We start from the raw sequence: 13,647 nt of genomic DNA, 5'->3' as shown, positions 1-13,647 counted from the left end.
CTGCAGTTTGACATTTAAAAGTGCAGGCTCAAGATGTGACATTTAGTATGCAAATTGTTTTCATCTCCCTCCCCTTTAATTTACAATGACTAGAAAATAAATTTAAGTCCCTAATAATTCAGATTAAGTGCAAGTATACCAGTGTTCTTGGTCAGAGCTCCATCGACTTTTACAGGTTGTTATAAATATATAGATGTTCACTACAATCTGAAAGCAGAAACAACATCTTGACTTGGTTAAAAAAATAAAAATCAGTGTATGTCTTCAAGACCTCTGATTAAAACAATACTTTTCAACAGACACCACCATCTTCCCCTTTTCCCCCACAACTGAACAAAAAGTGCATTTTGATCTCTGTAGGATTTTGCTTGTTTTTCTTCAAATTTATTAGCTTCTGTAATTATATAGTCCATTTTATTGTTAAATCAGAAACAGTAAGAGAACACTCCAGGTCGGTATAGTCATTTTACAATGAGCATATCAGCTACAATACCTTTATCTAATGTTGTCAGAAAACCAAAACAGAACCAGAACAGCTTTTTTTTTTTTTTTTTTTTTGACAAACCTGCTTATTGAGATATCTCCTATTCTGTAAGGAAGAAAATACTTGAAAAATAAAAAAGTTAAAATTTAGTTAAAAGCTTTACTTGTCTGGGAGCAATCTCATAAAACTCTTTTTAATATGAGCACTTCACTTCACAAAATGAAAAACTATTTACAACATTTTGCTTACAGTTTGGTCACATTATCTACACACATTTGCAGAAGATCTTAGGCAAAATAGGTATGTATCTTCTTCTGACATAGGCTATCAGATTGATTGCACGTTTTCCTTTTACATAATGGCTCTCCTATAGTGCACTGAAGTCAGTGATCACTGTCTAATTACATTCTCATTTTAATTTATGGCTCAACAATAAAATCAATACCACTTCAAACCCAAATATCCGAGCGGCTGAATTACATATAGTGTGAAACATGTTGATCCTACTTGTTTGGACCTGATTTTCAAAAGAATAATTCATCTCACTAGCACAACTAACAAACTGTGCAAACATATAAAGGACCTGTGCATCTGATTTGTTTGAAAATCAAGGCATCTTGTCAAATTCTGTCAACTGTTTTCCGTCTAGTTACAGCTCATTTTAAAAATGTTCATTTCCCTATGGCACTATAATGAACTTTTCAGCACGCTATTATTGAATTACAGTATCTTTTACATATATACTATATTTTGGCCAATAATGTGATTTCCATGTTACACAATATCATTGCCTTCACAAGCAGAGTTGCTACATACATTCACAGTTTCAGTAGATTGTAATTAGCTTCTCCAGTTGTGCTTTAAAAATTCCAAATATTTTCCAACAGTAAGTGCAAAGCAAATGTCCTATGCAGCTACAATTGGTCACAGAGTTATAAACTCCATAAGTACGAGAAGAGCGTTCTCTCATTCTCCATTTTCATCACCTGCTTTTTCAGGTATGACCTCCAGACTTCGACGGGGCTTTGAGATTTCTGCATTTTCAGTGCCTGGCTTATTGAGTCCACATGAAAGAGTGGCATAATGGATTTGTTTCAGATTCTCCAGTGCTTCATTTTTAGCATATTTGAGAAGATCAGCTTGTCCCTGTAAGAAAAAAATGCAGTTAGAATACACAATTCTAGTGTTCGTGTATTCTAGAATACGCAATTCAGTGCGAGGTCATCCTTCCCCTCTACTCTGCTCTGGTGAGGCCACGTCTGGAGTATTGCATCCAGTTCTGGGCTCCCCAGAACTGCTGGATATGGTCCAGCAAAGGGCTACAAAGATGATTAGAGGATTGGAATATCTCTCTTATGAGGAAAGGCTAAGGGACTTGGGTCTTTTTAGTCTAGAGAAAAGAAGACTGAGGGGGTATCTTAATAATGCATATATATACTTAAAGGGAGGGTGCCAGGGGGATGGGAACAGTCTTTTTTCAGTGGTGCCCAGTGATAGAACAAGAGGTAACGGACACAAACTTGAACATAGGAAGTTCCATCTTAACACGAGGAGGAACTTCTTTAATTTGAGGGTGGCAGAGCACTGGCACAGGCTGCCCAGAGAGGTGGTGGAGTCTCCCACACTGGAGACATTCAAAATCCGCCCAGATGCCGTCCTGTGCAACCTGCTGTAGGTGACCCAGCTCTGGCAGGGGGGTTGGACTAGATGATCTCCAGAGGTCCCTTCCAACCCTGACCATTCTGTGATTCTGTGATTCATAATAGGATTCTTTTTTTTTCCACCTTTCTGTTTGCTTCAGATTAATGGTACAGTTGCCCTGCTCAAACAACCCACAAAAAACAAAACAAACCAAAACTCAATATTGGATTACTTGAAGTTAGTAAGAACCAAGCTCTTTGCTTGCTCTGAAGCCAGCGGGTTGCATAAACAAAGAAACAGGGATCATCTCTACCTAACAGCTTTCAGGAAAGTAATCTGTGCTTTATTTTCAGTCCATGGGGACTATAAATGTTCCCGCATAGAGAAACTTGTGAATGCTGATTTTAATGCTTCAGGAGGCAGTTAAATTGTTTTGGGTTAAAAAAAAAAAAAATTCATTCAACAGTAGCATGGTAAAGGATCAATGTTTGTCAAAGCATGAAATACAAACATACAGGTTTGGCAAGCAACATGTAACAAGGACAGTGATGACAAAGACTTCACAGGCTCGTTTGCAGTTCAGCACTATCCCCCTTTACTTGCCATCTTACTCTTCATTGTTATGTAGGGTTTAAGTAAAGCCATAAGAGAAACTATTCCAGACTTAGGTGATTTGGCTCTGTCCTACATTATTAGCTACTCTATTTCTTTGTATTGATTAAAGCCCTCTAACAGCAACAGCTCTCATTAGCAGACTATGGGACAAGGCAGTTGCCACAGCTGTTACCAGCCTGCCCTGCCCACATGCGGGGAATGAGGAAGCCTGTAGCACATGGTGAGCACGCATATCTTACTGGTGGACATGGGGAAGTTCACAAACACGTGCAGAAAGTCTGCAACGGCCAAAGTGACTGCACTGTGCCTGCACTCCTGAAAGAGAACTGCCCCGCAGCTTACAGAAAAGCAAATGATGCTTCAAAAATACCACATCTCAAACAGTGTCACTTCCAGCTGAAGGGGAGAAAAACACACGCACAAACAAACAAACAAACAAACCAACCCAAGTACCTTGAGACTGTCAGTTCCTATAATGTCTAATAAGGTATGAACACTGACTGCACCTTTTCCTGTAATTTGGGTACTCATGTCTGTCCTGTGTAAATTCTGGCTCCGGACAGACACCTCTCTTGGAAGAGATACTAATATCTTTTCTAGAGACATAACAGCTACGCTGCCTCTCCTCTGCCAAATAAGGTTGAAATCCAACTTTACTTTTTGATTTAAAAAATAAAGGAGGAAAGGTAGAAAAGCAGTCAGACAAAAACACATGTGCACTCATGGTGTGATACTTCGGCCTTTCTTCTTTAGCAACTCAGAACATAAATACTATCCTATGAAGTAAGTAGAATTATGCATTTGAGGCATGCAAACTGAAAACAAATATTGCTTTCATCAAAGAAATAACGCCCCCCTTCCCCTTATCCAAGACTATAATAGCCAAAGTGGGTATTTTTTCAGATTACCAGACAGGTAAAAAATCTAGAAGTTCAACAATAACAGCACAAGCTTCAGTAATATTTTCGTCTACAGAAACCCAGGGCCACTTTTTCTTTTAAATCACATACTTTTTTTTTTTTTCAAACTGACAAACAACTAGAAGTTAATTTAAAACACTCCAGCAGACTAAATGAGTCATATCTGGAGTGCATCTGTTTCTAACCCAAGTTCCATTTTACATGGATTAGTAGAATATAGTTCTGGAACTTTAATCAAGTTGTTTATTATAGGCAGAGCTGCTAGCAACAGTCTATTAATAAGGTTGCCCAAAAGTTCTCATTTAAAGAAAATAAAAAATGCTTTCAGTTGCTTATATGCTTGCCAAACTTTAACTACTTCAGCTGATACTCTCTATGCAGGATTTTTGCCACTGGCAGGCTTTAATTTTATTACCATTTAATAATATTCTTTAACCTCATCCACATGGTTCATTCAGTTCTGAGAAAGACAGGAAAATGCTGTCAGAATTTCTGTAACAATCTCTCATCCTTCCGTCCCTACTCCCACTTGGGGTTGGGACTTGCAATTCAAATGACTTCAGGGACACACAGCACTGGATCCAAGTTATGAGCTTTTAATAAACAAAAATCAGATTTTGAACATGGTTAGTACAATCACTCAGGATTTCATCCTTGATAATTCTTCATCTCTCAACAGCCCCAGCAATGTGGCAAGACAATGCATATTCCATTCCCACACAATAATGAATATGTGTTAGAAGAAAAAATTGGGTTTTTCCTGTATGGCTTTTCCAAGTTGTCTTACCACCAACATTTGGTTGCCAATGAAGGCAGCCCAAAAGCCAGACTGTAGGAGGGGAAGGAAGAGCCTGGGACAGGGACTCTGGAGAGGAGGAGGATGGAGAAAAGGCGAGGGCAAGAGTGATCTCTGAGACTGACCTGGCAAGAAGTCTAGGACTGCAGAAAGGGAAGTTAGTCTGTACTATACAAAGCAGAGACTAGATCTTACTGAAAGAGGAGACTGTGAAATAACGAAAAGCAAACACAGTGCAGCAACACTGAATTTGGACCAGACAGGTGAGCAGAGAAAGGGAAAGATTGAGGCAACATTTGGGATTGGAAACCTAAAAGAAAATGAATTGACAAAATCCAACATGTTGAAGGAAGCCTGAAAATGACAGACAAGTAGAAGGACCAACAACTCAAAAAGAGTGCGAGAGCTTGGTAATGAGACTAAAAGCTGGTGAGAGAGAAAAACAAACAAAAATGTAGAGCAGGGAGAAGATTGCAGGATACAATGAAAGGTAAGGTGATGAGAAAACTAAAATTATGACTCATCAGGAATGATCTTTAGAGGAGGCAAAGAGGGGGCAATATGAACTGGAAAGCTATAGGAAAAAACTGCCAGAAGGGAAAATTAGGCACCAAATGGGAACAGAGCACTAAGTGGAGGAGAGAGAGGAAGGAAGAAGCCAGGAGTTAGTGGGAATGGCTGGATTTTCAGCAGGGAACTGGGAATGTCTGGACAAGACTGACCAGGGAAGATGAAGTTTGTAGACAAGAAAGGATCTGGGATAAGGGGCTGGATTATTGCAGACAACCGGGATTCAGACTAAACACATTCAGCCAAGTGGGATCAAGTTTAGACCAGGATGAAACAGAAAAATGAATTTGTGTACATTTGACACCCTCTTCTCCAACACTTGGAATGAAGCAACTGATTTCTGAATGCCACTGAACTCAAAACAATGTTTGTGAAACCAACTGTGTTGTCATTATCTGCTGGCAGTCTTGATTGGAAGACAAACCAAGAGCAACCACTGCTACCAACTACGGCACAAGCTCTAGTGAGAGAGGCCTGTGCAATTAACGTAAAGTGCCTAGCTCTGGTGGTGCACCATCATGAACCGCGCTCAATTAAAAGAACTCAAGGACCTTCCTTCTAGTTATATATCAAATAAAAAAGTCTCTTGTCCAGGGGCTCTCAGGATTCAGTTTAAATTCTTTATATTCTATGCAATCTGTAGCTGCACAAGATCCTGTGCCATTGATTTAATGAGTAAATTAATAGTACAGTCAGCTGACTACAAGCTGGAACACAGGAATCTCTCACATCTATGGGCTACTAGAAGGCCTTTCACCTTCTCACCAGCCTCAAACGGCTGTATGCTACTTGTTCTTAAGATGCATCCTGTAAAGCCAATACAAGAAACCTCTCAACGGCTCAAACCCTAGTCAAGCAGATTTATCATAAGTACAAAAAAACCCTACATTCAAAGAGACAAAGCTGGTCCACAGAGATAACCCAGTGCTGGAATCTGAAGCAGTTGCAGAACCAAACCCAAATAATGTTTCTCACTATATGGTAGGGCTGGCTCTGCCAGCCTTTCACCTCAGGTAACTGTAAATGAATTCAGTCCTTTAGTATTGTCTGAAAATCCCAAGAAACTGTACCAGTAACGACTGGGCTTTAGTTCAGGTTCTGGGACCCAAAGCTTGTATCAGGAGAAGAAGCCAGTATCCCTTTCTCAAAGCATTTCTTTGAGCAGTGGCTTCTAGGTACAATGGGACACACTGCAGTGCTCCGTGCCTAGCTGACGTGCTGCGAGTGCATTTACAGAATCAGGACGTAAAGGACACAACTTCCTAACTTCTAAATATGGGTTTAATCAGGAGCGAAAATCCCATCAGTCCAGCAACATCAAGAGACTAGTAGTTTTACATATTTAAATTGAACTGGGATGTGGGAGGTTTCCTGAGTACCTACAGGACTAGGCAGCAGCTATCAGAGGTTTTACTAATGCCCCATGGTGACAACAGTGCTGCCTGAATCCATCTGCAGATTTGGTCCATAAAATTCAGATGATTTTTTTAAAAAAATATATATTCAAGAAGTTCTAAGTGCCTCAAGTGTTCTATTTATAAATACATTTTTAAAAATAATGCAGGTGCAGAACCAATGTCATTACAGAGACAACAGATACCATGAACTGCATACCTTGGGATTTCTTTCAAGAGAAAGCAATTCATGTTGTCTAATGTGACATGTCTAAAAACTCACAGCCAACAAGAAGCGGTTAACAAATGTTGGAGTTAGGAATCCCACCTTCATTCCAGGTACCTCCATTGAACTCACCCTATGTGTTCAGAACAGCTGTTTGTTGCAAAGACTGATTTAAAGATCCTGTTATGCTCTTCTTATGGGCATCTCAATTTCTGAGCCTATATAGGTTTTTTTCAAAGTTTTGCTATGCCAGGAAAGTCCAGAAATTGTTACATTATGTTGTTTGTAGGAATTTGCTGCAACAGTACTTAGAGTGATTTTCTTTCTTCAACTGTGTACTCTTTCTGGCAGGAAATGTGATTATCTATGTTTAGAAAACATGAGTGCTGTCGGTCTGAGTAATAACAATAAATAAATTACAAGCAAATGATCTTGCAAACTGCCTATTTGAAAAACAGGAATATTCTGATACTGTACAATCGCTAAATCTCTCAGATAGGCAATAAGGTTCACTAAAGCAGACTAAATTTACTCTAAGTGATGTTCTGAAGTTAAATATCTGTATGTGCACATATGGGGTGCATAAGAATGGGAATGCGTGCATATACACATACACAAACTGAACGACAAATTTAGCTGAATTCAAACATACTATGCCAATAATAAATTTGGCCACATGGCATTAAATTAGGAAAAATAAAATCCCTTAAAATAGTGATTGCAACACGTGTGCATGCACACACACATAGATATTTAATAGCTACGTCAGATGTTCTAAACAAGAGTTCTCCTAGAATTAAGTTGTCAATTTTGTTATTTTATCAAAGTTTCCATTGCATCAACTGTAGTCAAAATGTCCCAATTGAAAAAAAAAAAATCAATATGTACCTTGAGGGTAAAATGCAGCTTAATCGCTTTGGAAAATACATCAGCCACACCATGTGAGCATTCTGCGATTCCTCTGTGAGGGCGCTGAGGATGACGCGCATGAAGAATTATTTAGTAATGCTGTTCAGAGCAACACAGCAATTCCTAAATCATAGCCAAGAGACCATGTAAAATACTGTTCCTAATTACAAGAATAATAAAAAGTTAAATCCATCCAAGCATGGCACTGCCTTCGTTGTGTTGGTTGCTCAACTGTTTTGCTTGTTGAACAGCAAAATTTGGGGCCACTGAATAGACGGGTTTAATTTTGTTCTGTTCAAGAAGGAAGTTAATTTGATGCAGGCAGGGAATTCCATGGAAAAGAGAAATTCTTCTTAAAGTGGCTTAGATTGTCACTCTCCTGATCAATTTTTACTCTAAAAGATGTGGGCATTCACTTTCCATCTGTGTCCTCATGTATTTTTTAAAGAATTGGAAAAATGGAAAATGCAAATGGAAAAACATAGTATAAGATAAAAATTATGCTTGCAAGACTTTTTCTCCAGACAGGAAAAGTCTTAGAAACTCATAAACTTTTTCTATTTAATTAAATAACGCAAGACAGGTTATGGTTACAGCCTATAGTTAAGAGTTTGGAGTGAAAAACCTCAACGTGTTACTTCAAACAAATCACAACCTCTAACTTTATGTGCATCTGTGAATAACAGCACTTAATAGATGCCTATGTGAACCGTAATATTTGTAAATAACTTTTAAAATGTAACAACATACCATAACTTTCCATAACACCTCCTGTTAAAGTTTCAACAACAGGCTGATTAAACATCTCACCATTTTTTTTTTTTTTATAAAGTATTAATTATGGGGCAATTGTACCTTCCTACAGAAAGGATCTTAATCTGCAAGTAGAAAAAAAACAAGTCAATGTTGAAACGATGTTCCCAATAATCTCTTCAAAAGGAAGGCCTTTTAACTTCATAATTATGTTAATCCTAAGGATATGCACAAAAGCCCTTCAGTGCTCCTAAGAGCAAGAATCTACCATGTGGTAGATTCCTGGCTTATGCAGAAATCACGACTTCACATTTCAGCTGCTCATCAACTGCAAACGTACCCCCCCCAACCCTTATGTTCTCAATGAAGGCAGAGATGAAGCAAAGGTACTGCTGTTTCAGGCAGCATTAAAATAGGTTTGCCTATTCAAGCTGATATCTGATACCTTTGACGGAAAAGTAAAGAAGGGATAAGAATCAATTTCCTTCACATTTGCCCAAACCCACTGAACTGACTCCCCTCTTCTCTATCCCCTACATAGCACAGGAATCGCACTTGACACATCCCATACACTGTCTTCAGGAAACTCCACTCTAATAAAAGAAAAGCGATAGTCTGGTGCTTTTACTTATAAGCAGAACCTGCACACATATTTTTAGAATAAATTAACTGTACACGCTGTAGCAAAATTAACCTCTTTTTGATTTTCCTCTGTGTTGGATTTGTGCAGCGTAACATGAGGGGGACCAGAGCACCAAGCAACACTGTGAAAAGCTTAACAGTTGAAAACAACATGGAAAGCTGGAAATACATGTGTGTTACTGCTTTTCTGTAGTTCACTTGTAAGAAGAGGCAATAGGGAATTATATTTTCAATAAGAACCAAAAAAAAAAAATATGTGGGAGAAAATAATTTTCTTTTTAATTAAAACGGACTTCATAGTTTAATGTATTGATGAAATAGTTGATTGAGGGGGAGAGAAGAACTCATTAGTAGATGTAAACACAAAACTTGAATAATTTATGCTAGAAGGATAGCGTCAAGGGAATCAATTAAGGGAGGCAGTTTTGCTATCTCTATAAAGTTTTACATACTCTGCTGAGATGAAAGACCAGCAATAAGAAACCTGAACTGTTCCAGACTCTAGTTTCCGAGGGTCTCTGGCTGAAAGTTTTTTTTATACTTCATCACTTACTGCTGCATCAAAACATAAGCAAATGTGCTTGACAAAATGCAGAGAGAATCTCTAGCTCATATACACTCAACTTACTCCAGTCTGGATTATTAATATAATTTGTATGTGTCATTAATCACCATTCATCAGTGACTGAAATAGCAACAGCTTGCCTTTTGTTTTTCAATAACTGCATTAACCTTAATACTCTTACTCCCTTTCAAATCACAAAGCAGGGTTTAAAGAGCAGCATAGCTTCCTCCCAGCTCGAGTCACTTCACAGAAATCAATATTCATTGTTTCACCCATGTATTCAAGATTACAGTGGATCCTGTTAATGTTAAAAGGTTGTAAGAAGAAAATGTCGGACAAACTAAATGAACCCCCCCCCCGAACAACAGAAAAGAAAAAAAATCACATAGAGAGTCTGCTGTGTTTTCAAGTTATATGAACTCAACTGAATATGGTTATAAGAGTGAATAAATCCAGTTGAACTGTAACACAGAGTAATGACCAGTAACAATATTAGAAAGTCAGTTGTGAATGGAAAAATACAGTAACTAACCAAAGGAAGACACATTACCTTTAAAATTGTAATGTTCCATGTAAAACTTTCTACTGATTTTTGCAGTTTTCTTTCTTTTAAGCCTTCTCTTGCTCCTATATTGTGCAGGTTTTCATGAAACTCCATTGCTGTGGAGAATAAAAGAGGGAGGAATATAGCATCTATTTTAACACATTTTTTGATCACATAGAGATTTGAAACTCATAAGGCAAAATGACAGTGAAAAAGCTTCAGAAATTTTATTCTTCAAGCACAAATGTATCTGATCTAGTAATGTGCAACGTTATACAACATGCCAATATACACAGATCTCTCTAAGCCAAAACCCACACTGTTGGACAAAGCAAATATTTACTCTACAAAAATATTCTTTAAGCACAACTGAATTTGTTGCACCATACGTAAAAACCTTTTTGTGAATTGCTATAGAATGGGAACAGTAATTTCATTAAATACTCAATCCCAACAAATTTATTTTGTACCTTGCTCTTTTACGCACTAAATTTAAAACACAGTTGTCCAGCTAACAGTTTATATGCTGGGGCCTGCACAGAAAATAACCTTGTCACCCTACTCCGGATGAGAAAAGGAATAGTTGTGAAGGAACAATGCCAAGCAAACCGGTAAGGATGTTTTACCACACCCATGCAAACTACTGTGTCCACAAAACCTCTATCTGACAAACTCCAAACCAAAAATTTTTGGCAAAATTCAGATTAGCTTGATCTAAACATTAAGTAGAATGACCAGAGCTTTAGTTTTAACCCAGCGCACTGCACAGCTGTAAGGAAAATAATTTGCTTTCCATGCTGGTGTTACAAGTCATATAAAAATAAATTTGAAACAGTTGCCTTCATACAGGGGAAATAAAATGTCCTCCCACAGGTACACACATCAACCCAACATAGATTACAGCAACTCTCCTATGGAAGTTATACATTAAATTGTGTTCTCGGTAATCATTAATAACGTAAAGGGTATTTTGAGGACAAAAGTTGGCAAGTGGTTGTGACTTACACCTATGAACGTACAAGCAAGTTATAGCTTAAATACATATTATAATTTTAACTATGTTGGGATCTTCTATTTGCCCAGTGAGTATATGTGCTTCAAAATTTACATGTAATTATTTATCATGGAATAATCACACAAACTTGCATTGCCTGTCAATCCTAGAGTAGACTGGCTTTCAAGAACATTATACTAGCTCTTCTTTGCAAGCTCTCTACCCCATACTCAGGTCTCATTACAAGGAAGAGATATGACTGAATGTTTTCATTGTACATTCCCTTACCTTACTCCTATCTATATACATACACATTTTAAAAATTGTTCATAAATTCCTTTGAAAGAACAGATCATTCTTTTTAGCCTTTCTTACTATTTCAAATTTTACTACAAAGAAAATGTCATATTTTCCCTGAATTAAACTACTGTATCATTTTTATTTCAAACACTTCTCCATAGCTCTGACTCTGCCTCTACAGTACAGTCTCAAGTAAACCATTCATGTTCTATTTCCCCAAAACTCACTTCTAACCAGGTGAAAAATTAAAGTTCATTCATGCATTACTGTTTCCAAGTATCCATTTCCTGTTCACATCATCCAAAAAAATAAATTACAAATATGATCATGGAAAGATTATTCACAGATCCATATTTACAACATTACATTTCTAGAGCCACCATAAAAATACAGATTTCCTGATCTGTACCATGAATTCAGAGCCTATACGGCTAAAATTTTGGAGTTCTGTACCTCATTTCCATCTCTATAAATACTGCCCTTCAAATCCACAGGCACCAGTGATCGATAATAACCTTGAAGTGAAGCCACCCAGAGAGAGATTAAGAATAATGGTGAGGGCCTGCACGATCAATGTGAAATTGGTGCTTTGTAGATTTCAAATTATTCTTATGTAGACAAAATCACTAGTATCTCAAACACGGAGACAGAAGAGCTCTTTCCTGGTTCACTGTCTACCTTTTGTGGTGAGTGTCTTCCTTCTTTACACTCATACTATGTTACATTTCTGTTCTGTCAAAGCCATTCCACTCCAGCTAAATATTCCTGGCAGTCAGCAGCACAATAAAGTGCCCTTTATTAGAAAATGAAACAAAGTCAGATCATCCTACAGGGGTGCACACACGTAAACCCTCAGCAAACAAGTGCCTTCTGCTTAAGCAGCACTGATCACCCCCGTCCTCAACATCTCTTATGGACTGGTTAGGGCAACTCCTCATTATCATGCTAAACTAAAGCTATTAAGTCTAAACATACAACCAGGGACAAGTAGATTTGAATTTTATTTCTGTTTCTATCACTAGTTTGCCTGATAAATTGAAATGGATTATTTCACCTCTTAGTCTCAGTTTTTCCATCTGCTGAACGGGATTAATGATATTTGCTACACAATATATGGACAACTTAATTTTAGAGTATAAATGCAGCACAGCATGTAACGGTTGCCTATATGTCTCTTGGTATTCCCCTTCTGTGTCCTTGCTTTCTTTTCTTGCATTTTGCCTTGGAATTATTTCATGCATTAATAGTGTTAAGCAGTAACAAAGGTGTTAAATTCCAAAATGAAACTGACTTCTTAGAAGGTAACAGAAAAAGGAAAAGAGAGGAAAGAGCTTTTCATTTACAGCTAAATTAATAAAATGAAAACTATGTCCATATAAACTCACGTAAAAGTGCCTTTAAGATATGCTTGCAAAGAAAACTGGATGTTAAATGTTTTTCTTTTCAATAAATACACAGGATTTTCTTACAAGTAAAAATTCAGCTCTCCCTCTACTTAAGATATAGTAAGCAAATTACATTTACAAGGCTTAATTACTTCTAGAATTATTAGTCCATTAGTAATTTTGAACTGTCTGAGAGCTCCTGGACAATAACAGACATAATACTAACCTGATTTATCACTCTTAAGAGATATCTGCATACACCACCTGCTTAATCCAAAAAGTACAAGTTACTCATGTTTTCCACTTATACTAGCAGATGTTAAAGAGAATATTATCCACAATTTTCTGAGTGATCACAAAGATTATATAGGATGTGAATTCTCCTTGTGCTCAGATGGAATTTCCTGGGTTTTAATTTGTGCCCATTCCACAAATGTTTTTATCAATAACGAAAAGATTATTGATTGTTGTCTTCAGCCAGAAAGGTCAGTTCTAAAAGTTTCTTTTGATTGGAGATGCCAACTTTGCAAAAATCCTTATTTCCATAGAGTCATTGAGGTTGGCAGGTACCTCTGGAGATCATCTAATCCAGCTGCCTTGCTCAAAGCAGGGTCAGGTAGAGCAGGCTGCCCAGGACTGTGTTCAGTTGGGTGTTGAATATCAGCAAGGACAGAGACTCCACAAACTCTCTTCCAGTGTTTGACCACCCCAGATCTTCACCGAGTCTTCTCTGCTCCAGGCTGGAAAGTTCCAGCCCTCTCAGCCTCTTCTCATATAAAAGATGTTCCAGTCCATTCATAAATCGCCTTTGTGGCCCTTGCTGGACTCTCACCAATACGTCTGCATCTCTCTTGTACTGAGGAGTCCAGACCTGCATGCAGCACTGCAGATGTGACCTCATCAATGCTA

General features: G+C 37.8%; 1 protein-coding gene across 1 annotated transcript in view; it reads right to left on the bottom strand.

Annotated features, from left to right (window-relative positions):
* Window positions 1-480: 480 nt before the first annotated feature.
* PLCL2 (phospholipase C like 2) overlaps window positions 481-13,647 on the bottom strand; it is a 103,662-nt gene continuing 90,495 nt past the window's right edge. Inside the window, exons 6-7 of the mRNA XM_082499315.1 lie at window positions 10,066-10,175; window positions 481-1,630 (exon numbers count right to left, since the gene is read on the bottom strand). Of these exons, the coding sequence (XP_082355441.1) occupies window positions 1,451-1,630; window positions 10,066-10,175 (290 nt within the window). The 3' untranslated portion in view covers window positions 481-1,450. The remainder of the gene's footprint in view (window positions 1,631-10,065; window positions 10,176-13,647) is intronic.

The sequence above is a fragment of the Vanellus vanellus genome, assembly GCF_965231255.1.
Source record: "Vanellus vanellus genome assembly, chromosome: 2".
NCBI classification, from domain to species: domain Eukaryota; kingdom Metazoa; phylum Chordata; class Aves; order Charadriiformes; family Charadriidae; genus Vanellus; species Vanellus vanellus.
This window is presented reverse-complemented; position numbering and strand designations above follow the sequence as displayed.